The sequence below is a fragment of the Scatophagus argus genome, chromosome 10 (assembly GCF_020382885.2).
Source record: "Scatophagus argus isolate fScaArg1 chromosome 10, fScaArg1.pri, whole genome shotgun sequence".
Lineage (NCBI taxonomy): Eukaryota > Metazoa > Chordata > Actinopteri > Scatophagidae > Scatophagus > Scatophagus argus.
Window position 1 is genome coordinate 8,502,136 of NC_058502.1, and position 27,535 is coordinate 8,529,670.

The 27,535-nt window shown below is 43.1% G+C and overlaps 2 protein-coding genes across 5 annotated transcripts in view; both read right to left on the reverse strand.

Moving 5' to 3' along the window:
- LOC124066135 (C-terminal-binding protein 2-like) overlaps positions 1–27,535 on the reverse strand; it is a 61,100-nt gene that overhangs the window by 16,002 nt on the left and 17,563 nt on the right. For 3 of the 4 annotated variants that reach the window (XM_046402278.1, XM_046402277.1, XM_046402280.1), the window contains one exon: positions 26,010–26,179. In XM_046402278.1, the coding sequence (XP_046258234.1) occupies positions 26,010–26,067 (58 nt within the window). In that variant the 5' untranslated portion in view covers positions 26,068–26,179. Of the gene's footprint in view, positions 1–5,356; positions 6,198–26,009; positions 26,180–27,535 lie in introns of those variants that run through there. The other variant, XM_046402279.1, reaches the window with a different exon arrangement.
- On the reverse strand, positions 11,882–21,907 carry LOC124066132 (ataxin-2 homolog). The gene has a single exon (XM_046402271.1). The coding sequence runs from the start codon at positions 17,104–17,106 to the stop codon at positions 14,587–14,589; it is 2,520 nt and encodes an 839-aa protein (XP_046258227.1). The 5' UTR covers positions 17,107–21,907; the 3' UTR covers positions 11,882–14,586.

A 27,535-nucleotide genomic window follows, 5' to 3' on the forward strand; every position in this document is an offset into this window, starting at 1 on the left:
AAAGTCCGTCATCATTTTGAAGTTCTTAAACCAAACCAAAACCATCAACCAGTGTCAGCAGGGAAATGTTATTTAGAAATAGAGCTGAGTGAGGATACGGGAGGACAATCTCCAGCAGGTGCACTCGTATTCATGTCATGCCTTGATTCAATTTCAAATAGTCCACAGAGAAAACATTTCCTCTTCTCTTCTTCTTGTGAATGCCTCACTGATATGCAAGCACCGGCTGCGTCCCAGTTCTTCTTCTTATCGGGTGGTATTTCAAACACTTTCAAGGTGCACATTTAACCTCATCTAAATGTAATGTAATTGTGTCCGTCACCCAGATGAAATGAAGCCAAACACCTGCACACTTACAAATGTAAAGAAACTTTGTGAAGCTGTATGTGGATATGATTAAAAACATATATACATACAATGTTTGGAGTCTTTTCTGGCACACTTTCAGAGCTCTTTCAGAGTGTGCAGTGTTGGTCTATCTTAACTTTTTCTCTTAGTGTTTTGTAGTTCTTTATTATAATTAATATGTTTTTTTAAAAAAAAATATGGCCCATTATTCATTCAGTTTATTTTGGGGGAAAGCTGCCGTGGCTTTATTGCTTTATTGAAGAATAACCGGCTGTCATTAGAACATTAATACCGGATGTCACATCTTGGTTGGTTGGAAACCAATACAAAGATATTTATTTCTTTTAAAAGAAAAAGAAACAGGGCTGGGTGATCTGGTTGAAGTCAGTATGAATTCTTAAGAATATTTTACTAATTAGATTTTTCTCAAAATACGACAATGACATGCAAAATCGCATGTTGATGTTTAACGCTGTTTTATATCCGATAAAACCTTGATGATTCATTTTGTTATTTTTAAATTACAAATCACTTGGAATAATTTATTTGGACAGAAGGCTGATCTCGTTATGATATCAGTGAAAGTCGATACAGCTTAATCTTAAATTATCCAGTCCTAAAACATTTTTGATTTGGGAAATCAGATAAAATGATCACACAGACCACAAAACATTTTTATTTTGTTTTTTTTTAAACACATTAAGACGTCAATGTCACTCTGCTGTAAATAGTGACCACAGACACACATTATCAGTTCTGGTTGTAATATTGTAGGAATTGCCTCTATTTGATCCCTGCAGGCTTCCATACACTGAATGCTGGTCACCACAGGGCCGTTATTGGTCCTTGTGGAATATTACAGATATTTCTAACTGGTTTGCAGCCGCAGACGGCTGTAATAACAGTCATCTCTTTATGTAGCTATTAAATGGCGACCCCAAGTCTGTTGATTCCAAATGACTAAATTAAGAGGATCGAACATGTTTTTATCTGATGATTAGGAAATGACACTTTTGGGTTATGCTGAGATCACTAATTTGTTATTTTGTAATCATGACAAAAAATAAACTTATATCATATAACCAGCATCGAATCATTATTCCCTAATCAAAAGAAAACAAACACTTCAAGTAATGGATTTTTAAACCGGCCTATGTGAGACTTATCCCAATAATTGATAATTTGTCATGTGGTTCTCCTCCACACATGGCAGTACTTGTAGACCAGAGGACCAGTATGAAAACAGTGACTGCGTCTTGTTCTTTTTCTATACTTCACCTAACTTAACCTGCCAAGTTCTTTCTGTTTATATCCACCTCCCTCCCTCCACCCCTACCCAGTTGGGTCGGCACCAGCCTGGGGAGTTTTGGCAGCAGCTCCACTCGGCAGCCAGACCCAGAACCTGGACTCGAGGAAACAAAAACAAAGCCAGCCCTCTCCCTGCCCAAACACAGAGCCCCACCCAGCGCCAGACAGAACACCAGACCCACTTTTAAGAGGGACAAAAACGCACCCACCGAGACATTTTTCAAGAGCCTATTTGCCGTTACGTAAACTTTTCTGTGAGTAGCAGAAAAAACAAACGATACATGGTTTACATTAGTTGGTAGGATATATTGGCTGGTTGCATTATGTATAAAAATGCAAATTGCTTGTGTCAATTTCCTGTTATTGTACCCAAAGTATTTATCTTAGCGCAGCGGCCAGCATTGTCTGAGAGCCAGCCAGTAATAAAGAAACAAAGCCAACAGCCTGACTAACTAAATCTAAACCGTGTTCAGTGTGACTGCACATAGTCTTATCCAGCGGAGGTCATGTGTTGCTAGATCCCTCAAGGGAAGCTTGAATGGACTGAGGTCGTCTTTTAGCCAACGCTAATCACAAACTGAATATTTCGACAGGAAGTATGAAAACTTTTGGCGGAGCTGGCAAGAAAGCACTTTCAACCACAAATGGATTACAGATGTTCTGAGCTAAAAAGCCTTTTTGGATTCTGACAACAGAAATATCATCTTTTTAAATGTTGAAAATAAAAAAAAAAAAAAGCAGAAGTCTTACAAATGTGTCTCTACTTACTAAATACAATCCGGTGTCTCATTCTCTGGTTTGGAAAGGGAGATCTTGAAAAAAGCAGCTGAGAAAGATGCCAGAAGCTGTGAGTCAGAGTTTTGAGAGGGAAAGGGATCATTTTCTAAATAGAGCGAAAACAATCAATCAATGAAAGAAAATAAACATTAGCTCAAACCTACGTTTCTCCCCTTGGGTTTCGAAACCAATCTTTAAGTTGGTATTTAATAACATCGCACTACATCAGTTATCTTTATTTCTCTGCTTTCTGACAGATTGTGTGCTCTGGTTTTGTGGTTTCATGGATCTCCGACATGCCTCGGTTGGTTTACAATGACTATTTCATTTGGAAGTTAATACACCCTCAGATTTACTTGTGGCTTGTTTGCGAGGACGTTACACACTTTGAAAGGTCCACTTTGGGACTGCGGAGTCGTATTAACAGACCTGCACTACTGTGATTTCCTGAATAATTACACTGTGTACTCTGCCATCTCAAATCTCTGTTAACAGCCCTCTGAGGCAGTTTGGTCACCTCACAGAGGAGCAACACAATTTGGAGACTCTTTGTTATATTCTGATGCCACTTTCAACTCACTCAACCCCCCCCCTCTTCACCCATCAGCTCTCCCTCTTGCTCTATTTCCTTTCCCCTAGCAGTAGAAAGTTGATGAAATGCTCCTAAATTACTCAAACTGGTGATATAGGCTCCCACACTGAATCAGTGGAACAATAAAACTGCAAAAACAAAAGGAAGTGAGGAAGATTTTCCATGGCACGATGATGTCAGGGCCATGGCGGCGGTCGCTGAGTTCACAGTGAGCTTTCAGAGAAAACTACCCCGCAGTTGACAAGGAGCCAAGACGGGCTCAACGGGCTTAGGACCAACAGCTGGTTCTGGTTACCTAGCAACTCCCAAGCTGGGGGCCTCAGAGATGGGATAGTCCGAGAGTGAGAGGTGTGGGTGTGTGTGTGTGTGTGTGTGTGTGTGTGTGTGTGTGTGTGTGTGTGTGGAGGGGGTGCCAATAACCCAGCAGGCCTTCTTTGTAGCAAGTGCAGCAATGAGAAAGGAAAAAGCTCTATCCAAAAGGCAACGTGCCACGGGCCACCCAACCTGGCAACCCAAACACGGAGGTTTGAATAGCATAGTCCAGGCATGAGCAGCACGATCGGGGTTTCTCTGCGGCATTTTCCAGGAAGAGATGAGGAATACAAACGTGCTGGCTGTGGCTAAGTGCTATACACACACAATGACACACAGAGTTTGGCTGCACTTATCTTCACATACACCCACAGATGATAACCATTAATGACCAGTAATTATCAGGGATGTCACACATCTTGTTAAATAAAATGTCCAAGGGCATTCACAGCTCTCTGTGCCGATGCTCTGCTTCTACTCTCCTTCTAGTCTCTTACTGCTGGTTGTCCACCTGCACTTACAATACAAAGCAGCACTGTTACACTATAACTGTGCATACATGTTAACAAGAATCTGGCGCCTGTGTTCTTGGGAGGGTCTACTTTCTCCAGTGTGTTTACGATCCCTTGGCATCTGTAGAAAAGAGGGGAAGTGTAATCTTTTTTTTTTTCCTGGCAGACTTGGCTCCTCAAGACCCCCACCGGACCCTATCAGCGCCCGGCTACACCGCCGCCACCCCAGCTTGTCTCTTGTTGCACTGTGCGGACACACAAAGACCTTGTTTGTCCTCCCTCTGCCTGCTCTCCTCCAAACTTATCACCACCCAAACGCCCAGCCAAGAGGGGTGAGGGGAGGGAAAGAGATAAAAGGGTGAGAGAGAAAGGCAGGGCAACATTAGATGTAAAAAGTAAAAAGACAGACGAAGGGGGGGGGGGAAAAGCCGAAAACATAAGCTGACATAAAGATATCGCGGGCGGTGTCAGTGGGCGACACACACGGTGATAGAGAAGAGCATCCATCCATCAACAACTACCCTTTAAATGTTGTCTTTTGTGCTCCTCTAGCAAGGCTTAAATACAACTGAGGTGCTGAGACAAAAGCGGCTGTCAGTGCTGATGAACAGCAGACCGTGCACTCCAGCTTTATTTCACGAGAGAGTGAGTGTGAGTGTGTGTGTGTGTGTGTGTGTGTGTGTGCACATCAGGAACATGTACACACACATAACCTGGCAGGAGAGGGAGATAAGGAATCCGAGCTCCACACACCCACAAGCATTGACAGTTACAAACAAGTAATTTTTCAAAGCGGCTGATTGGTTCAGCAGGATTGTGTTGTATTGCATTTCTGTAAGAAGATGCTGACTACAGTTAGGTTACAGTAAACAAGGTGTTTTTCTAACGCTGACAGCTCTGAGAGAAACAGGGAACGCTGGCTGCTGGTTATGGAGTAGTTTGGTGGTCCAAATTATTTTAATGTGATTTTCACCAAAATGTTTCGCTTTTTTTTTTTTTTTTTTTTATTGAAACTCATCAAAAAAAGAACACTAATAAATCAACAGATTTAAAAATACAAAAAAAAACCCAACTCAAAAATAATAACCCCCAAAACCATCTTCATATCCCAAGCACACGCCTGAATACACACGCTGTGACGGACAGCGTTCACACACAGGAGCAACCGTTAACACACACCCATAGAGCTCTTCTGTGACCTTTGACCCTTCAAATGGCAACCCATCTAATCTCACCTTCCTCTCACTGACACACAGAGTCCTGTGGTTTCAAACCAAGAAGGACACACACACACACACACACACACACACACACGGTTTTCATGACACACTTCATTGCAAAAACATAAGAGGCTCATTAGCCTTAAAGCCAAATCCAACTCCCCTCCCAACCTCTTGCCATCACACACACACACACACAGCACAGCTTTTTATTATTAGCCCTGATGAGTACATGTACACACACACACACACACACACAAATGCACAATGTGAAACATGCTCCTTGCCTGGGAAATGCTGTCTCCACATTCTTCAAATCAGGAGTTGCACATGACAGAGGAAATGTAGCGGAGAGGGTGTGAAAGAAAAAGTAGGGTTTGAGGGGATTCTCAGACAGTTTGCCCGGAGGTTATCCTCTCCTCTCTGCCTCCTCCTCTCCAGCCTCCCTCCCGTCTTCTCTCTTGCTCTCCTACTGCTTGTTTCCAAATCTGTCCTCCTTCGTCACCTCACCCCCAGAACCTCCATTTCTCTTTTTCAGATGTCTAGTACTCATGAGGGTGGAAAAAAAAAAAAAATAACGGAGGGTGGCACAAGAGGGCAGTGGGTGAGGGGAGGTGACGGTGGGTTGGACGGAGGAGAGAAAGAACTATGATCGGTAAAAAGCCTTTAAACTCCTTTAATCTCCAAGGAAGGGGGAGGAAAAGAAAATTTCAGCACTTCTGTACGCACTCCTCTTTCCGCCTCTTCAGCCAGATCACTTGTCTCTTTTCTCCTCAGCCTCCTCTTCCCTGCTCCGTCACCCTCTCCTCTCCCTTCACGGCAGGTTTGGGCTATTCATTCAGACGTCAGGCTCACTCCGTCAGCCTTTTGTTGCGAGTCATAGAAAGACAGAGAGAGAGAGAGAGAGAGGGGGAGAGAGAGAGAGAGAGAGAGAGAGAGGGAGGGAGGGGTGTTGGGGGAGAAAAATGGAAAAGACGAAAAAATAGAAGCTAGTGCCTCAGCTATGCGGGAGAAAAGACAAGAGGGAGGTAAATAAAAGAGACGCGTAAGAATGGGGGAGAAAATCCTTGAAGAGCTCCAGTCACAGCGAGAGGTGCAGCGCTCCTGGCACACGTACGACTCCCTCTTCCATTCCCTCCGACCTTCCCGTTCGCTCAACATATTTTCCTTCCTTCTTTTTTTCCCTCCTCCCCTCCCTCCCTGCCTTTCTGTTTTATTATTTGTGATCTGGCCCTCACAGTCCTTTAAGAGTGCCAGCCCCTTTCTCACCCTCCCTCCCCCCCGAGTCTCACTCCTTCTCACTCCCAAACTCTCCTACACGATCTCAGCCTGCGATTGATCCTGCTCACTCTGCGCTCTTTAGCATGGGCACAAGTTGATTGGTTTTTTTCTTTTTCCCCCGAGCCATTAAACGCCTCATTTCTTGGCTTCGACATCGGGGAACGTTGCTCAGCAGTCACATCAATACTTTGTCCTGTTGCACAAAGGACCAAGATGTACACAAGTGATGATATTTCACACAAAGCAGAAGTGGCGGCGAGAGCTCACGCTGGAGAAATGACACGTAATGGCTGGCTAACCTCTCGGAGTGACTCTTTTAATAGAAAATCCTGCAGCAGGGATTGCGTTCCTCTTTCACCAGAGTGGTGACAACAGACACAAGCACAGTCGATTCCCACATGTGAATTTACGGTTACACTTAAAAAAAAAATCCCCCCAAGAGTCTAATTGATCCTGAGATGTAAGCAGGAGTAAAAGATTAGCACGTTTACGACTGCGTTAGTCTGAGACGGCTGACCACTCAGACACTTTAAAAAGGATTTTCACAATGAAGTGTGTCTGAGCTGTCAGGTCATCATATATGGAGACACAACACGTCTTTTGTACAGAAGGAACCATGCATTCACTATTTCAATTCTTTAGAGGGGAAAAAATTAGTCGAGAAGAAAATGGACCTGCAACTATAATCAGTGAATTGTTTATGCAATTTGATGCACAACTTTCTGATTTTCTGCATAATGAACAATGAAAATATTTAGTTGCATCCTTAAGGTTTATGACATATACTGTATATGTACTATAGGTATACAGATATTATAGAACAAAAATGTTTTATAAGCTGATTTAGATCATTCTTAACCACTACTCATTAATCCCAAAAAAAAATTCAAGAGCCTGTGAATACACAACTATTACTGATCGCTAAAGTCTATCTATCTGTTGGACACAACACGTCTCCTGCTGTCTCCATTCTCAGTGTGATGGACGTTTCCACACCACGTTTGTGTAAGTGCCCCAGGATTGGCTTCCACATCAGCTGTTCCTTCTTCAGCAGATGAGCGTCAAAGTCAAACATTCATCGTTCTGCACAGCGATTTGAGTGGGAGCGGCTTCGACATATTGTACTACTTACTCAAATGTGTTTGCTTGTTATAATTACTGTCATCATCCCATAGTCTGCTTATTGTAGAGATTATATCAGTAACAGAAAATATGTTGGCTAATGACTAACAAAACAAAACCAAAAACTATCTGAATCAAGACTGTTATTGATTGATGTTATATGTTATGTTAAAAAAATGGTATATCTTTATCAGATTTTTTTAAACTGCCAAATATCACTATCAGTATTAGCCAGTATCAGTGGGGCTACAGCAGACATGAACGGGCAAACAGCTAAATTAAACGAATTAGTGCTGAAATGTTTAGCAGATTAACAGTCAACAATTTGGTTAATCTGTTAAACACTCAAGTCATTAATGAGGCAGAAATGCCAAATATTTGATGATTCAAGCTTCTAAAATGTGAAGATTTTCTCTTATTTTTGACTTTACATCACTGTACATTAAATATCTTTTGGTTTAAGACTGTTGGTCGGACAAAACAAGCAATCTGAAGATGTAATGAACGGGTGTGGGCAGTCGTGATTAACGTTTTTACTGTTTCCTGTCATTTTTATCGTCTAAATTATTATTCAAAACAAGATAATCGACAGATTAACCATCAGCCCTCTAATGTCTGAACTAAAGAACAAATGGATGACTCAGCACCACCCCTGACTAATCAGGATTTTAAACTGTAAGGAAAATGAAAAGAAGCAGAAACAACTAAAGGGGAGTCTTAAAGTTTGCGACAAGGTATTTCAGTATGCTGTTGTACTGTGCATACTGCCACATTTTACTGTATTGCTAATATTTACTGTAAGCTCAATAGGAGTGTAGATTAAAAGGCTCCATTGAAGAGGTTTGATTACAACATGTAACCAGAGCCCACAAACCAAGCCTGGAGGGGAAAAGAAATCCTCATTCATGAAAAGGGAGAACTGGAGGGCGAAGGGCCTACGGAATAATTTGAGCTCCAAAATCCACCGTCCCATCTGCCTCCTGTGATCCACATGACGAGCCGCTGCCAAACGACTGAAGCACGAATGATATCGTGAGGAGATGGGTGAGAAGAGAAAAAAAGGGGGGAGTAAGAGAGATGGCACAGCTGCAGGTGGACAACAGATGTTGAATTTTTTTCTGTTTGTTTGTTTTTCCAGCGAGGCGATCTCGGCACATAAATTCTTGTTCGCCCATGCAGACCCCGTCTGCGCATCGTTCCACCTCACCATCGCTCTCCTCCTCCACCTTTTTCTTTCTCTGTGACTTTAGAAAACTGGCCTGATTAGAGGGAGTAAGAGATGTAAAGAGGAGAGTGTGTGTGTGTGTGTGTGTGTGTGTGTGTGTGTGTGTGAGAGAGAGAGAGAGAGAGACAGAGGACGGAGGATGAGTGGGGGAAGGTGTTGCTTATTAAACTCCTTATGTATGCTGCAGGCTTAAACAAATAAAGTGTGAACAGACATCCATGAAAAATGAAACAGTGAACAAATGCATGAACAAATAAGTACATGCACGCGCGCGCACACACACACACACACACACACACACAGAGGGAGATATTGCCTCATCCAGCGACAGCTACTTTAACTTTAGACTGCTCAGAAATGTGTGTTGGGGAGAAATATCTAAAAAAGAAACAAACCAAACCATAATGTAAATTTAGGATCAAATATGCAGTGATGGCTGTTCACACATACAGACACACAACCGGCTCCCTCCCTGTGTGAGACTAAAAACACTGTGAAACGCAATCCCATTTTCAGCCCTGTGTGATCCTGAACACGACTGACATGCCTACTGAGAAATATATAATATTTTCCTCGGGTGCAAATGAGATTCATCTGCACCTCTAAACATATCTCCCTTGCGCTTTTGTTAAAACACAGCCAAGCAAAGTGTCAAGTTCTGCAACGCCTGGTCTCATGCACACACACACACACACATTGCATAGCATACAGAGAACATGGTCAGCCCTCCCTCTTCTTCACTCTTAACATCCATGAAGATTTCATTTTCTCAAAATGAATAATTCAGGGTGACTCCCTGGTAATAAGAGGCAAGGAAAGGAAAGGAAAGGAAAGGAAAGGAAAGGAAAGGAAAGCAAACAGAGCAAAGGAGATGTGAGAGAGAGAAAGAAAGAGGAAAGAAGAGAGGATGAGGAGAAAGGAATAAAGAGGAGAGGGGGCAAAAGGAAAGGAAAGGAGGTAAGGAGAGCAGAGGAGAAGGTAGCAGGAACAGTGATGAGGAAACTAGTAGTCAGAGGCTTTCAGCTCCTCATTTCATTGCCTTTTTTCTTCTTCTGCTTATTATTTTTGTTGAGCTGCAAATGTTTGAGTGTGTGACCTCCTCTGACTGTCCTTCCTCCGCCTCTGCTCTCCCAAACAGCAGTTAATCACTTCAAGCCTCTCTGAAAGGATGCAGTAAACTGGCCAGAAAGGGGTTTTTTGTCTCCATAGTCTGACTTTGCCTTTCAAGGTCCAGTTTCCTTTGACAGCACCTGTGCAGTGTTTCACCTGTGATCTGCACATCCCTAAACAAACAAAAAAACAGAAACTCTGTGTCTGACAGAACATTCGCTCTGAGAGGCAACATGATGATCATCATTGATGTCAACGTTAATGTCAAACATCTGCTGGTACAAGCTCATTAAAAGTGAGAATTTAATTATTTTTTATACATCACGATAAGTGGATTATCTTATTAAACAGTAAATAAATCCGACAAATAAAACTGAATATCATTTGGAGCCATAAATAAGAGAAAAATGTCAGAGATGCTGACAACCAGTAAGACACACATTTACAAAGCCTTTCTTTTTCTTACAACAAAAATAAACACACACAAAAATTCCTCCTCACTTTCACTATCTGCAAGATGGCACGTCAGAGTTTTCACGTATGTAATCTCCTATTTTCACTCCTTCACCCATTTCTAAGTGCTCCATCACCACCTCTAAAAGAGTCGATCTCTCACCATCTAATCTGAAACAGCCCTGTGTGCATTTAACTCTATTCCTTGGTCTTTCTTACTCAATCTTCTCTCTTCTGCTGTCTTTGGTTGGGTTCAATCACCCCCCATCTTTCCTTATTTTCCTCATTTTCCTTCAGACGGGCTCTGTATAACCCACAACCACAGTCATGAATGAATGTGCTGAGCTGGGTATGACGTTTGTTTAGAAACATATTTCTCCCATTACCTCAATCTTCTCTTTTCCCCCCACTGTCTACTCTCTTGAGTTAGGAGAGTGTCATAGCCAAATAATTTCCTGCCAAGATAAATTTTCAACAAAGGAAAAGAAGAGAGAGCGAGAGAGAGAGGAATAGAGAGTGAGACAAAGTGATCAACGGGATCAATTCATACAAAGAAAAGGAGAAAAGAGATGAATAGAAACTGGGTAGTCAAGATTTTTATAGATCTAATCTTGGCAGAATGTGAGCGAGGCCACATATTTTATTCACTGACAAAGGAAAAGAAAATCATTGCCTGATAATGAGAAGAACATGTGACAGACATACATCCATCCATACATACAAATACCACACACACCATCCTACAAACAAGCTGCATACAGTGGTTTACTGGTGATGATATCTTCAATGTTCCTCAGTCTTCTAATTGTACAGACCTGACCCAGTGAATGGCAACCCACAGCAGGGCCCCGAAAACGTTATTACCGCCAAAAGTAAAACAAAAATATATAATATATATAATAAATATATTCATTCACTCCTTTATTTTGAAATTTTGTTTCAATATTGCTGGAATTATTCGAATTGGGTTCAGGGAATGGCACTAATCAGGTTTCTTTAATTCTTTAGCTCAGGGATGAGATGTTTCTCCTTGGGCGACAAGCTTGTACCTGTGACCTTTTATCAAACAACCACATACATTATAGCAGAGTTAACCCAGAGTTTCTAATGATCCTAACAGGAGAGTTTCACATCCATCAAAGCCTTGAATGCACTCTAACTGCCAGTTACTTATTGTCTTATTGTCTAAGCCACAAATTTACTTCCAGGAAGATGAATAAAACAGAATTTCACACACTGAAACAGCAGAGGCTTTAAACGTTCAAAGGCACAATTAAGATAATGTAATGCTCTGAAAACATCCCAATTTAATCCAACGGCTGTAGTGCTCAAGGCTGTGGTAGTGATAAGCCTTCCTCTCAGGCTGGAAGGACAAAAGTGTATATCAAAGTGTGTGACCAGCAGCATAACACAAACAACCTTTGACTGTCAGCCCAGATTAAGGCCAAAGTTTGACCCTCAAAGTGCAGTGTGCACCACTGACAGCTAGCGCCATCTCCATGGACAGGCCAAGGTTGACTGACAGCTGTCAACGCCCCGTTTCCCCTCCCCCACCCTGCAAGCAGAAATCATCATCCATCAGTAGCAGGACTACATCTCTTTCCCCTCCCTCTCTCTCTTCCTTAATCCCTCACTCAGTGTAACAACTGCCTGTAGCTTTGACCTGAACCCCCGTTAATACATAATCTGCCATCCCCAGAACTAATATGCCATAACCCTCCCCGATCATCACGCTAGGCCTAGGCAAGGAAGGAAATTGCGGCTAGTGTGTCACGCAGATCAGAGCTGAGCTGACCTGAGCACGGGAGCCAACGCACCCTGCAGGGTGGAGGTGAAAGAGTGCAAGTCCTACAGTATCATCTACAGCGATTATGTTGGCGTGGGGGGTAGGGGGGGTTCTAGTTTGTCGTATAAACGACTCACAGTAACGGGAACTAATGAATTGTCTGACCTCGTCAGAATATGAAAAGCTCATAACTAATGCAAAAAGTGTTGTTTTAACTGAACAGATGAATAATATTTTGCTCGGTCTGAAATGCATACTGTGCATAGGCAAGAAATCCCTCCTGGTTTTTACTTGCGCCACGTGAAAAGAAGTGAAAGAATATGATTAATTAATATTTACGTCCAGATGGGGTAGACTGGCCAGTCATTTTTGTTGAAACAAGAAGTGTGCAAATTTGCAGCGTCCTCTGACAATGGACAGACCCTTTAACCAGAAACAAATCTGCCTACGATTACCACCAAAACCCACGTTGCCTAGCAACATACAATTTAGGAATATGCTTTCAGAGCAGCTTTGCGGCTGTGTCCATTAACAGATGAAATTACCAAAGCAACAAATGTCAGCCACATGCAAATGAGGTCTACTCTGCTGACTGCGTGTGCTAACAATGTGATGTATGTGTATGTGGCAGACTTGAAGAAATCCTTTCCAAAGCATGTGTCTGTTTTGACAGCCAAGCAATTTGGGATCTTTTAATATCTGCTCTCCTGGGCCTAAGAATCACAGAGATGACAACAAAACTGCTACACTTAAATCATTTGTTCCCAGCCTGCCTTGACCCCCCATATAGGTCCATTTGAACCTACTGGCTATGTACCGAAGTTCACAGAGTGTCACAGAAAGCCAGGAGGCTGGTCTGAACAGAATGAGAATATCTGTGGATTAGTGCAGCAGTGGAAATGGAGGATGCGGAGGATTAACCCCCCCCCCAACCCTTCTCATTACAACCTGCACAGAGAAAATGACACAATCACACATTGGCCATCAGCACTGTAATTCGATTTTATCTGTCCAGTGATGCTGCTAGTCAGCCTCTGGTGACTGGGTGCTGATGGAAAAAAAGAAAACTCTTTTTCCTCAAAATGTCTGAAATATACTTTAATCAGGTCATGGATGTGAGAAAGAAGATAATTTGTCATTGCAGATTTTATTATTGCTGAATTAAAGCTTTAATCTGATGTGGGTAAATGATTCAGATGATTAAACAATAAGGATGCATTGACTGAATGCATTTTAAAATGGAATCAAAACTGAATGAAATTGGGACAAAAATTCAATAAATTCAATGAGAAGTTTTGCAGTCACTGAAACGCCGCCCTTCTATGACGCTTCAAATGAAAATACTGATTCTTTAAAGAAAATCAGTTCAAGAGGAACTAGACAAAGCTAATTGCTACTTCACAAAGGTTAGTGGTACACCTTGACAGCAGCAGCACCGGAGAAAGGTTGTGTGGAGGCTGTAAAGGCTTTCCGGGCTACTCTGGTGCACCCTTATTTTCATAATGCAACAAGACATCCATGTTTACAACAACAGGGGCTTGGGGGCTGTGGGGAGATGGTGTGTGGCAGAGCAGAAAGGGCTTCATAAAAAACAGCTGCAGTTACAACGATACCTCGGCTACAAGAGCTGTGTACAACTACTGCTGCAATTACCGTTACGCAACTTTATATACGCTGTATGGTTGAGGCAGATTATATGCTTTTAAAATGTGACTCCTATTACTTACCTCGGCTATTGCACACAACCAATAGAAGCTAAATGAGAAAAAAATACATTGTTTCAAGGAGACTGTGCCAAATGCAGTTACACATAATGTACACAGATGTACACCACTGCACGCCTGGACACCTCATGTTCCCAGACTGCGAGCACTGCTGCACACAATATCTGACTATTCTGGTCAGAAAAGTCTTAATGTGAGCTGTTCACACATGAATGCATCGGCTGACAGACTGTAACACGAAGACAGTGTGCAGTTGTTAAAATTTAAAAGGTATCAGAAAGGATGCTGACAGCTGTTCCTCCCAAATCCTCTATATAATGCCTCATCAATGTCACTTTACGTTGGATTTAATGGGACAAAGTGTCATTTTGACAAGAAAACTGCATGAGATTACTGAAATAATAAAAGACTTCACACAAAGCACATGAAATTCTGACAAATCTGGCTCTCACAGAGATAAGCATACAAGAACGCGGGACGCAAGTATCATTTTAGGATCATGACAAATGCAGAAATCAAAAGTAGGACAGCGGATGGTAAGTTATCCTCTTACAGTATTAATCACGATTCTGACAACAGCCCTCAGAAAAGAAAAAGTGCCAGCAACATTTAGAGTTCGCTCCACTGGCCTTGATAAGAAGAAAACACACATTATTTACCCATTGTTGATGTAATGAGAGCAAACAAGGAACAGCAAACAAATTACAGCACTTGTAGAAGCCAGAAAGCAAAAAATAAATAAATAAAAAAATTGGCAGAAATGGTACACATACATGACATCCTAATGATTCATCATGATGAGGGATAAAAATAGGTTTAGCCTTGAATATCCCAAATGTCAAACAAACTGTGAAAACATGATATGATTCTTAATGCTGCGTAGCTATTCAAAGGAAGAGGAATGGTAAATGGTGTCTTACATAAACCATGCAAAAAATGAACGTTTCCCTTAACTATTAGAAACTTGCAAAACAGCCAAGAGAAAGCAACGCCAAATGTATCAAATAGCAAATGATAAGGATGGAAGGAGAAAATTAAAAATGATTTACTTGTATCTGGAGACGCCATAGTGGAGACGATGACTGGTGGACCTGTGCGTCGACTGAGCTTCTGGTTAGCAACCAGGGCACCTTGGCCTTGGCCTGGGGCTCCCATAGGGACGAGGGTGTTGTCTGGAGTAGGTCCCCCACCCTTACGTATCAACTGAGGACTAGGGTGAGGGCTATGCATAGGTGACAACGGCAGTAGATTCCTGTCCCTCTTCATCAGCTCCATGGGCACTGTGTAATTGGTAGAGTATGCTTTCGGTACCTGTTGTGGCGGTTGTGGTAAAGCTGGCATGGACACAGGCATCTGCTGTGGCATACCTTGCATGGAGTGGATAGACCCTGCTATAGCAGGCATTGAGCCAGTCATCTGCTGCGGCAATATCTGCATGCCCTGCATGGGCATCCCTGGCATTGTCATACCAGAAGAGTAGGCTGACATTGGTCTTGATTGAACAGGCATGATTGCTCCAGCGTATGGCCCCGGGGAGCGAGGTGGTTGGCCTGGGTAGTTTCCAGAGGCTTCCAGAAGTTGCTGAGAGGGGGCACTGCTAGGCCTCCTACCCATTACTTCTCCCACCCTTGGAGCAATGGTGTGCATGGCCCCAGGGGTCTGTGGGGGCATCAGTTGGGGGTCCATAATCAAAGCCTGTGGAGGGTGTGGTGGATGATGGTGGTGCTGGTGGTGGTGGGAGATGTCTGAGCGATGGCTAAAGCTATTGGAGCGGCCTCGCATTGGTGTTTGAGGTTGGGAGGGGGCTGGCGGAGCCTCAACGGGCCGCTTGCAGTTTTGGACCAAGCGAGACAGTACACGAGCCTGGCCAAGGTTGGGGGCCACAGTGCGCACATCATTCTCCTCCATAACAGCCAGCATGCTAGTAGAGTCGAATCCCTGCTGGATAACTGAGGAGATGGTGCTCTCTGAGAGGCCCTCATTTCGCAGCAGGGCAAGAAACTCAGGATCAACAGTTTTCTTGGGGTCCACAGGCAAAGGTGTCTGTGGGGCAGTGGGAGGAGGAGCAGGAAGAGGAGCGGAAAGCGGGGGAGGTGGGGCTGAAGTTAGAGTAGCCTGTGCAGGGACCGGTGCAGCTGGGGCAACTGCCGCAGGCTGCACTGGGACAGGAGGAGCAGGAAGCGGAGTCGTCATAGAAAGGTTAGGGTCAGACACAGGCATGGTAGGTGGAGGTGGTAGGGACTGCTGCTGTTGCAGATGGTGCTGTAACTGTTCTTGCTGAAGCTGTTGTAACTGTTGCTGTTGAAGTTGTTGCTGCTGTATTTGTTGTTGTTGAAGTTGCTGCTGCTGCAACTGCTGCTGTTGTATTTGTTGTTGCTGAAGTTGCTGCTGCTGCAACTGCTGCTGTTGTATTTGTTGTTGCTGCTGTTGTTGTAGTTGCTGCTGTTGTAATTGCTGCTGCTGTTGGATGGTGAAAGGTGAGGCCGTCTCTTGCCTCATAATCATGCCTTGACCGGAAGGATCCACTACTAGACAGGTAGCACCTTGCTGTTGCGGATCCAGTGAGCGGCCATTGACATCACTATAGACTGACTGACCGGGCAGAAGTGGAGGCTCACTGGCATACCGAGGAGATGCATGCTCCATACCATAGTGAGCAGGAGATGCGTCTCTGGAGGGTACGCGCTGTTGGCCATCTGGAGTCATTTTAGCAGCGGTTACAGCACCAGGTTCCCTGTAAGTCCGATTCAACTCATGAGCGGTTGGAGGAGGGGGAGGAGGAGGTAGAGGTGATGCAGGGGCTTGTGGTCCTACTCTCCCTCCCTGACCTTGATCCCACGCAGAACGAGCCCCCGGTGTCATCCCAAAATGAGAGCCCGACCTACTGAGTGGATGAGAGTGTGGCAGTGGAGGCTGGTGTTCTGATCGGTAAAAGCCCTCCGGTGGCCGAGGAGTCATGGCCGGGTCATGAGAATAGTAATCCTGATGTGGAATGGATCCTCTGTGAGCCATGGGTGCACGTTCGTAGTGGTTTAGATCAGGCACAGAGCCCTTCCTCAGCCCCCGTGGGTCGTGTCGATCTGCGTAGACCTGTCCGTACAGAGAGTCTTGGTATGAATACGGGTCACGTTTCAAATCCAGGTCAGGGGGCTGCACTCCTGGTGGAGGCTCGTACCACCCTCCTCCCTCCCCGTATGACAGAGAGCTCCGTCGGCCAGCTACTCTTGCCTGCTGTTCGTAGACACTCTCAGCTCTGTCCCACTGACCCTCATTCCCTCCTAATGTGTCCCAACTATGGGAGCGTCCAAGACTCAACTGTTTGTTAGTGACAAGCATTGGCAAAAAAGGAAAAAGGAAAGAAACCTTTAACGAAAGAAAGAAAAACAGACAAAAGAGCAAAAAATGTTCCGCTTGTAGCTGTGTTTTTGAAAGTTCTCTTTCAAGTCTTCATGTACTGTAGCTGCAGAACGAGGTGAAGGAGGTGGAGAACAAGCAGAAAAGAAAAGATGAACCAGGCTCTACCGTTTCACCTGATATCAGGTTGTAATACTGTCCGTCCGTACTATCAGGTGACTCCCCCTTTGGCAGTCGGTCCTTGAATAATTAATCACTGGTCATGCCGGCTTGTTGTGCGCAAGGAAAGAGGACACCACACACAAACACATCACACCAAACCAAACCAAACACAGCACACTGCACAGCTACTCCATGGAAGACATGCTAACAGGGTGCATGCTTGAGATGGCCACCAAATGTCCATAAAAAAGACAAAAAAAAAAAGGAGGAAGGGATAGGTTGGGTTATAGGTTGGGATGGGCAGGGTCTTGTACTAATCCAATAGGATTTATCTCGTCCTTCTCTGGGACATTTTACTCGCTCTGCCGATTGCTATGAGGGATTACATCTAAATAAAGCCTGTTTAATTCCACTTCCCACCATGACGTCACATGAACCAGATACAAGCGTATCTAGTGGTGATGATGATGATGATGATGATGATGATGATGATGTCAATGATTTAGCGTCCACCCCCAAAGCCCTCGCCCTCTCATGAAAAGTCACCTACCTGAAGCTGTTGGTGATGCACTGTCGACAACAGGTTTCGGTTTTGCCGGATTCAAAGCACGGGGAGGGGAGGCCAGGCGAGCAGCACAGCTTCATTGAATACAAATGAAATACAGTTCTCTCAGCTAAGTCCCATGTGCTGTCAGTAAATATCAAATCCACTCTGATTGGATGCTAATCCTCCAGGCCCCATGCTTGCAGCAGAGCCACCACGCAACTGCTGCCCAACTAACTCTGAAATGTCCTTGATGGCTTCGTGGCTCTCACTGTCACTGCCCCACTCTCCTCGATTTGAGATCACTCAGACCTGCTGTCTTTATGCTACCCGGAGGAAACTGAAAATTACATTGCATGGATTAGGTGGAGAATGCATGACAAAATCCACCCGCAATGTTTGCCCTTTTTTCACTCTTAATTTCAAGCAATGATGCGCTGAATTGTCAGTGTTTAAGTCTGTTTTGTAGAGTAAAAAGATGTTAAATGCAAAAACGCGAGAAAGTCAGAATATCAAAATTTGTTTTAGTTGGTCATTTCTGTTAGCACATAAAGTCTAACCATATGCAACTTACTGTCAGTAAAATACACCTTCCCCCTCTTTCCTAAAGCTTCTCTGATCTCCTTCACTTAGAAGAGCTCTGTAATCTGGATTTGCTCCTTTGGATAGAAAAGTAAAAAAACACTGGGGGAGTATGTTGTGTGTGTGTGTGTGTGTGTGTGCGCATGGGTGAAAAGGGGGGGAGGGGTTCTTTTTGTAAGAGCAGATAATCCAAAGCACCTACAACCTTTGCCTTGCAAAAACTCTTGAGTTTGAGCTCATTCTGCTTCATTCAAATATACCACGGAGTAAAAAGCTATTTGCTATAACGCTGAAGCATTTTATATAATGCCTTGGCCTTGAGCCATACATGACGATGTAATTAATGTTAAACGTCTGAACCATTTCATCCTCAACCAAGGTGATGTTCTGCATAGGACTGACGATGTTCCAACCTTCCTAGTTGTCTGCACATCTCGCTTTATGTGACTGTGGCTGAAACCTGAGCCCCTCTGCAGAGGATCCCTGTTTATTAATGCATGAAAACAGATGTAAGGTGAGGAAGTGTCTATTTCCATCCAAATCTAATCTCTGGGCTAATCATAGCGAGGGGGAGTAATATATATTTTAGATGGTGAAAAAAGTTAATATCAGCATACTGAGAAAAGTTCCTGAATATTTTCCAGAGGGCACGTCTGTCTTTGGCACTAATCACGGTCGTGTAATTAGAGTAAGAAGAGATCAGAGAGACAGCGTGGAGCATTCTGCTGTTCTCACAAGATGACAGGAAAAAGCAGATGACAGTCGCTCCAAAACCAGCTGCATAGACGCCTGAGAACGTTTTTCTTTCGGTAAGGTCACAGGAACATTAGTCAGCGTTATGTAAAAAAGGAAATTAAAATGGGAAGGACAGGAGGAAAGAGCGAGTCCTCTCAGAGATCCAAAAGCCACTATTAAGATGATTTATTAAATCAAAGCACAGAGTTGGGGGGAAAAAAAAATAATTTTTGAAGCCCATTTTGATTTTATCAGTCAAGGTTCTCCTATGCTAAAGTCAATCTTGTTTTACAGTCATTTCAAGTACGAGTGTCATTCATCACCCAAAGCACACAGTCTTTCCTGCCTTTTATTCTGAGCGTATGCAATTTAGAAACTATTTTCCTAGATGTCAAAATCTGAAAACACTCATTTGCGAGAGTCACGCTTGCTGTATATCATCCCTAATTTAAAAAGGTACAAATGGCACTGCAAGGTTAACAGTCTTGAAAGCAGCCGCTTAGACACAGACGCGCGCACACACGCACACATGCCAAGGGCAGCAGCCTATAGGGTACATGTGATCCTCTGGCTTCTTTCCCCAACCTCATCCACTCCTCTCATTACTTCTTGCTGCTCATCTCTCGAGAGACTCTGGCTCTCAGTGCCGCAGATCATCCCCATAAAGTCAACGTCAAACAGAGAGACGGGGGCAGAGGTGTGTACTCAGAGTTTGCAGATCTAATCCCGACAGGAAAGTAAATCACAGAGTTCTGTTTGTCTCAAACTAAACAATGTTTGACTTTCAAATTCTAATGCCCCTCCATTTGCCATACTTGCCAGACTGAGCACACAACACCAGATTCACTGTAACAGAGGGATTTAGGCATTAAGCTGGGGATTTTAGAACAAATATAATACCACCCCAGGCAGAAGCTTATAAAGACCTTACACTGAATAAGACTTGACTGGTGAAAAATTCAAACAAGTAAAAACATATAGAAATGTCAGCAAATGAACCTCGAGTGAGGTTGCAATTATAGAGTTCTTTTAACTGCTAACAGATTTCAGAAAATTCTACTGAAGCCTGGTATAATGTATTGTTTTTTCTTTGGCAAGAAAGAAAAATACACTAAAATATATTTAGCAGAATGTAACAAAACAGACATGATGCACGACAGTGAGATCTGTGGATAATCGGTCACTCTACCATTGTTTAATAAACACTCGGCATCTTCCTGTCACTCAGCCCTCTCAGTCCCTGCCTCCACACTAATATCTCCGCTAAGCCAGCAGGAGAGCCAGCAGTGGGTCACTTTATGCGTACGCCTGCAGCTGAGGATGTGTGCGCTCACTGGTGCATGTTTTAACCATGTACAATGTTTGCATGCTTTAGCAAATGCTGCAGTCAGAGGGTTCACATGCAACAAGGCCCATTTAGATATTTGCTGTCACTCACACACACACACACACATGGATCACACACTCATTCGGCTTACACGACCCTGGATCCCTACTCAGCCTTTTGACCCTGTGTTTGCCGTCATCTGACGTGCAGCAGAGGCAGCGGCGGCACTTCGTTAATGTCCCTTTTCATTTACACACACAAACCGCAGCTAAAGCCTTGGCTTTGGTCTGGCGTGCATTCATGAATAAAAAAAAAAAAGAATCACACGCTAACTCAAAGTGAATACAGCACCGCAGCAGAAATAAAAACAACTGTCTCCTGGAGTGTGACACGTCGCGTACTCAAGGCATGATTTGAATGTTAAACACACATTGACTTATGCATGAGCGTAGGGCAGGAGGCACTAAATGGAAATGGGATTACAATGCCACAACTGCTGCAAAGAATAATGCTGCCAGATGAATGGTAATGCACACTTAACAGACATTATGTACATGGCTGCCTTGTATGTGATTCCAGTGGGATTATTTGTCTCTGAAAGCATCTCCACAGGGACTAAATGGAGTGCAAAATGAAGGTCGATGGCAATGATGCCAGTCCTTACCTAAATGACAATCATATACTCAGTTAATGTAAAATTCTGAACCGAAATACAGCTTTTTATTTTTTTAGCATGTATGCACTACACAGACACAGCAGCAAAAGCCCATAAATTGTCCAGAATTTCCTCTATGTCAGCTCTGTTACAGAGAGAGAGACCACACTACCCGTAATCCATCTCCTCTGGGCGCATCCCGTCTCCCCACCTCTCCGACCCATCTTTCCTCTGATCTTCGGCCCAATCCAGTGAAGCCACATGTCATTATAATACGTGGTGTCGTAGCTGGGAAGCTCATTTTAAAATGAGATTTTTCCAGGAAATCATTTCCAACTGTCAAACAACCGCTGAGCTACATGCCAGCTCAAACAAACACAGATTTTTAAGAAGGAAAACCATACTAGAAAATTTAAGGTGTGCGCAAGAGACTCAAATGGTAATAATAATAATACCAGTCTGATATGATTATAAGAATTTCCTTCCCAAAACAACACTTTCTATCATTCCACCCCCCCCCCACCTCCAACCCCCAACGTTTTCCATTCCTCTCCCTGCCTTGCCACAAAGCCTTTAAATGGGTCGTGGGTTCCGGTGAGGAGCCTGGAACAAGTCCGAGGAGAGGAGGGGGTGGGGTGGGTGGGTGTCAGACCCAGAGAGACAGAGACCGCTCCGATGACTTCATAGCAGAGCTGGATGCCAAAGTGTGGGGAGACGAGTGGGACAGAGGGATGAAAGCAGAGAGGTGGATGCAGAGCCCTGAGTCTGTGCTGAAGAGCTCAGGATATGAAGCCCCCCCCCTCGCCCGCCCACCCAGGGGAGGATGACATCAGGGAGGGTCCCTCCCCTCTCCTCCATAGCCTCCCTGATTGTCTCCTCTATTTAATATGAAGTGTTATGTCATTAAAAAAAAAATCTTGACAATATGACAACAGGAATACAAGGAATTCACGGGCTAAGTTTTAGGGCATTTTAGCTTGACTGGCTACATTATTTACTACTCACTATGTAAACATCAAGACAAGACAAGATGCATTATCAAGAATTAACATATTTATTTAACTGCCAAGCAAAACACTTGGAAATCGCCATGACAAATTACACTACCCCACCTTGTGGTGTTTGCATCCAAGCACAGATTTACAACTTGTAAATCAACATTCAGGAACATGCTGTCACTGCGACCTAGTTCACGTCGCAGTGCCGCTCACATCCCATCTCTGCCCAGATCAGTCAGTTAGCTCTGGCTAAATGGCAATGGCAACAACGCGCTCTGCTGCCCAAGCCAATGCATGCTGGGTACACAGATGGAGTGGACAGAAGGAGAGAGACGGAGAGAGTCGGAGAGTGAGAGAGAAAAGGAGGGGGACAAGAGAGGATGGGAACTGATGCTCACAACAGATGTTTGCCACAGCTCCCTTATTGCAGCTACACTCTTCTTGGCACTCAAACCCACCACAGAAGGAACGGTCCTACCATATACATTGTGAAAGCTGATATCGAAACTGAACAAGGCTTAATAAAGAAATGTAGTAATTTGTATACTGAACATTCAAACTGTATCTCTCTGTGTTTTGACAAGTGTAGAAACAATTAGCTGATTAATCAATTAGTTGACTGACACAAATAAGCTTAAAAAGTAAAGTAATTATAAAACACTTTCGTAGGTTTCTCATAATATCTTTTAGCCGTGGTTAAGACTAATCTGCCAATTATTTTCCTGTGTAATCAGTTCATTGCTTTGCCATTAAACTGTTTATAAACAGCTAGAAAATAGTGAAAGAATTCTTTTTTTATTCAAAGTTTTAGAAAATAGGAAAAGCAGCAAATCTGAGAGGCTGAAAGTAGGAAACGTTTGTCATTTTTGCCTGAAAAATGATTGCAATAATTAATTATCAAATTGGTGTTTTCATTTCGATCAATTCTATAGTTTAAGTAAAACATTAACCTTTGGAGGGGAAGAGCACAAGATCAATTTCATCAACAAATTGCACATACTTAATTAATCCAAGAGTAACTATTGTGTAGGCTGTAACCACGTTACTGTTGGTGATCACACAAAACATGATGAGCCCACATCTGGGTGGCTTATGAGCTCAGCTAAAACAATTTCCTGTGGAGGACCTTAATTTGATTATTGATTTACTATCAAAGGTAATTTATCACGCAAAGAAAGCCAAACATTCTCTGTTTCCAGCTTCTGAAACGTGAGGACAAGCTGCTTTTCTCAGTTTCATATCACTGTGTATTCAATATCTTTGTGTTTCTGACTTTCTCTCTCGGGTTCTGGGAAACCGGTGTGAGTATCAGCCTTTTTCTGACGCAGACCAAATGATTAATAGATTCAAAACAAACAAAAAAAAACTGATCTAAAGTTACAGCCTTAGTTTCGACCTTGTGTGTCTAATTTGAAAACCACAAAAATCTTACATGAAAGCAAAGGACAGTGAATCACATCAGATATCCTCAGTGGTAAAACATTCACCGTCTCGGTTTGAAATCTACATTCCAGCACCGTGACCACATTGGATGGCACTTGATCAGCCATTTTGAATTCAATTGAGGCCACAGGCAAGGCTCGGTTAGCCACTCATCGCAACGAGTGAAGATGTAATCAATGCGCTCACGCTGTGAAACAAGTATTGGATTGACACAGTTATCCTCAGAAAATAAATGGAGATTAGGGAAGCTTCTCTCGCCGCCTCGCCAAGTGTAACCTCCACGACGGAGGCAACGTAATCACAATCACTCCATAACGTTCTTGTTTTTGTCAATGCACATGATAAGAACTTTGATTTCTATTTCATGCCTCAGTCACTCTGTTTATAGATAATAGTGGGTGGCTTTGGCATTACGGAGCAGAGCGTCCCAGGCCTCTTGTTTTGAAATACCCTTTTTATATGGCTGAGCAGATTTAACACTACCGTGAAAGCAACGTGATTCAACACCCTCTGATCTTTTAACTTCCTCGACGTGAATCACCCCCTTCTACACATTTTTAAGAGCAGCTGTGGTGACTAACTGCACCCGGGGAAAAAAAAAAAAAGAAAAATACTGTTATACAATGTTGAGCATATTGCCTCCTTAGACGGTACACAGTCATTCTTCTGGTGTAATTCTGAGAAAGCGGCGTTGGTGGTTTGGAGAGGTTTGAGATGCCACATGTGGCTCTCATTCTGAGGGTGGAAACAGACTGCAACAGTCATTCATTTAGGAATCTATTATATTTTGTTTCTCAATCTTAAAGGGATTTTCCTTTGACAAGAAAAAAAGAGAAATGTTAATATGTTTGATACTTACAGTGAAGTAACACAATAATATTACTAAGAAAATCCTACGACTTTACTTAATTCAAATCTACTTTCTTTTACTTAAGTCAAAAGACCTACGGTAATCAAAAACTGTAGAAATGTAGATTACAAATAAAACAATAAAACAAAGCCCGGGAATATTTCTCACGCAATTTATTTGGGATGTAAGTGTTTTAAAACATTATATTGTTTATCTAATTCTCCTGCTGAAGCAGTTTTCAAACAAACATCATTTCTGAAAAGCATCGCACGCCGAGTCGAGTCGACTTTGACAAAAGACAGCGGGTGTGAATGTTTTTTAGATATTTTAAAGACCAAATTACAAGAGAGCACGCGTAGATGTCATGGATAAGTGGGAAACAGTTGACGGCGTGCTTGAACCAAACAAGGCGACGTGGCGATGTCTAAACACAGTGTGAAGTGTGCATAGCAGGTGTAGAAAATGTAGAAAAATTTCCAGATGAAAGGTGTGTGTGTGTGGGGGGGGGGGTTTCAGACCACCCAACAAACACTTTTATTTAACCATACTGACTCCTTTGCCATGAAATACTGAATATCACGGGTGAAACTTTGTAGGAGGTTCCACATTTTTGAACGTTCACAAATTACTGCTTAACTTAATTAAAATTACAAAGAGCAATGAGTCAAATTCTTACAGTAAATGCTGTAGGAGAAATACAGACAGTAAAATGCGGGAAGACATTTCAATTTTTCTGCAGCGAGTCACAGCAGTCGGCGAAACAGTAGCTGGTAATTATACCCATATTACAAAAAGGAGAATATGAATGTTCAACATTGTGCTATATGGTGCAGGATATGAATTATTGGTGTAAGAATGAAGGGTGAGTATGAGTTTGAGCACACACACACACACACACACACACACTACATAAACATTCAGACATTCAGTGGCTCGGGTCGGTGGTTAAGAAAAAATATGAGTGAGGAAAAACGAAAGGAAAATCTCTAGCTTTGTCTCTCTCTCTCTCTCAAACACACGCACACACACACACAAATGGACATATGCACACAAATCAATCCCACCAGCAGCTATAATCAATCCCAGGGCTCTGAGGAGTGCTTCACTTTATTACAAACTCCCTACTTCATCTCTGCAGCAATCTGGAAACATCGAACTCAAGTCTCATTCAGCCATCAACCCAACCTCCTCTCCTCCACACATACACTCCTTCTCCTTCTTAGACAGCCTTCAAAGCCGAAGTTTGGAGCCTCGGCTGTTCCCAAGGCTCCCTTTTGTCACACACAAACACACTTATGCAAACGATCCCACTGGCTTTTCAGTGAATTTGTAGCAGCACGCTGAAAGGCTTAAACACTGACAGAAAATTAATTTCCAACTGACAGAGGAGGGAAACTTTTTAGAAGGCTACAGCATAAACCTGTGGAGATAATACACAAACTCAAAGTTACATATGCAAAAGACACAAGGATCCCACAACCTAAACAACTGATTTCCAGCACACATGCGTGGCCACCATCTCAAACGCATTTGTATATAAAAGGAAGAAAGAAGAGGGAGAAAGAGATGAGTTAAAGAGTCCGTCTCACCCTCACAGATCCTGTCCAGCCGCTGGCGTTTCACTTTATGTTTGTCGACCAGAGCCATCCCGTCACAGCTTGAAACGCTCTCCCCTGTCTTGATTCTTGTACCCTCCTCTACTCCTCAAAGTCTCAAATGTTCCAATCCTCCCAGATGTCGGCTAGCTGCTGTTTTATACCTGAAATTCAAGAAAGCAGAGATATAAAGATCATTGTTAACAGCTAGTCCGACAGCGATAAATCATTTTCAACTGTGATTTAACGTTCAGCCATTTTTATTTACTTTAGCAAGGCACCGTGTACAACTGTACAATATTTTGTAGTAGAGGTATCGTAAAGCACACTTACACCTGCGTCCCCCTGGGATTAAAATGCACTGTACATATAATGGCATACAACAACATAAAACAAGCAGGACATGGCACATAATACTAAATCATGCACAGCGGTACTTCACGCATGTCATAGAAAAACTGTATGTTGAGGTTTGTAGTGAAAGCTCTAATATGGCTTTAAAGGACTTTATAAGGGTAACGGTTTTTGCCATTTGTTGAAGTTTTAACATCATACTTGACAAGCATCACGCACAATTGTTTTCATCTCAAATCTTTGGCAAAACCACTGAATTGCCTTGCAAAAATCAAGACACTTATCTCGCAGACCCCCGGCTCTCCACTAGAGGGAGCCTCATTTCACTGAGCGTCATTTATTTCACTTAATGAAGAAATGTCACTTGTGCAAATGCGGCCCCTGAACTGAGCTGAACACAGCAAAAGCAGACAAACACAAACTGAGTGAGTAAATGAACCGTTTTAACAATCATTTACGTCCAGTGACTGATGCTCTTCTAAAGAACAATCTTCTAATTGGTTCCTGCTGAAGCCTGAGGGACACGGCACAGTTTTGGTTTTTTTTGTTGTTTTTTTTGTGTTTTTGTTTTTTTTTTACATACACACACACAAGAGGACAGACAAGATGACAAGGACAAATGTAGGCTTGTACACACACTCACACATTCTCTAAGGGCAGCGAGTCACACAGAGGAATGTGGGTCAGTTAGTCAGCAGACGGGAGGAGGTTGTATCAGCAGAATAAAGACATAAAAGGGGGTTGGTGGGAGGGAGAGGAAAGTACTAGAAAAACATTGTCTGACAGGATGAGTACAGTGAGACACCATCCTCCTCCTACAGTTTAACTGTATCTCTCAGTACTTTCACATTCATAACCCTGCCTCTGTATCTTTCCATAGCCGCCTCTGGGCCCGATCCTGGAGCGCTGCACTTTGAGCTCTCACTTAACTATTTATATGATGATGCATACTGATATTTGCTGCTGTAACTGCAATTATAACTGTTGTGTTTTTGGTGGGGTGGAGGGCAGGCGAAGCAATATGGCTGAATGATGAATCGATGCTGCATTTTTATCCGACCAGCTGTTAGGGCATTTTCCCAGCTAGGGGCAGGAGGGGGAGGTGGTGCACTGCAGCTAAGTGAATTTACAAGAAACACTACTGGTGCTAAATCTCTACTGCATTC

Bases quoted from the DNA above. Each gene is read 5' to 3' on its own strand.
- LOC124066132 (XM_046402271.1), bottom strand. From the start codon at position 17,106: ATGCTTGTCACTAACAAACAGTTGAGTCTTGGACGCTCCCATAGTTGG.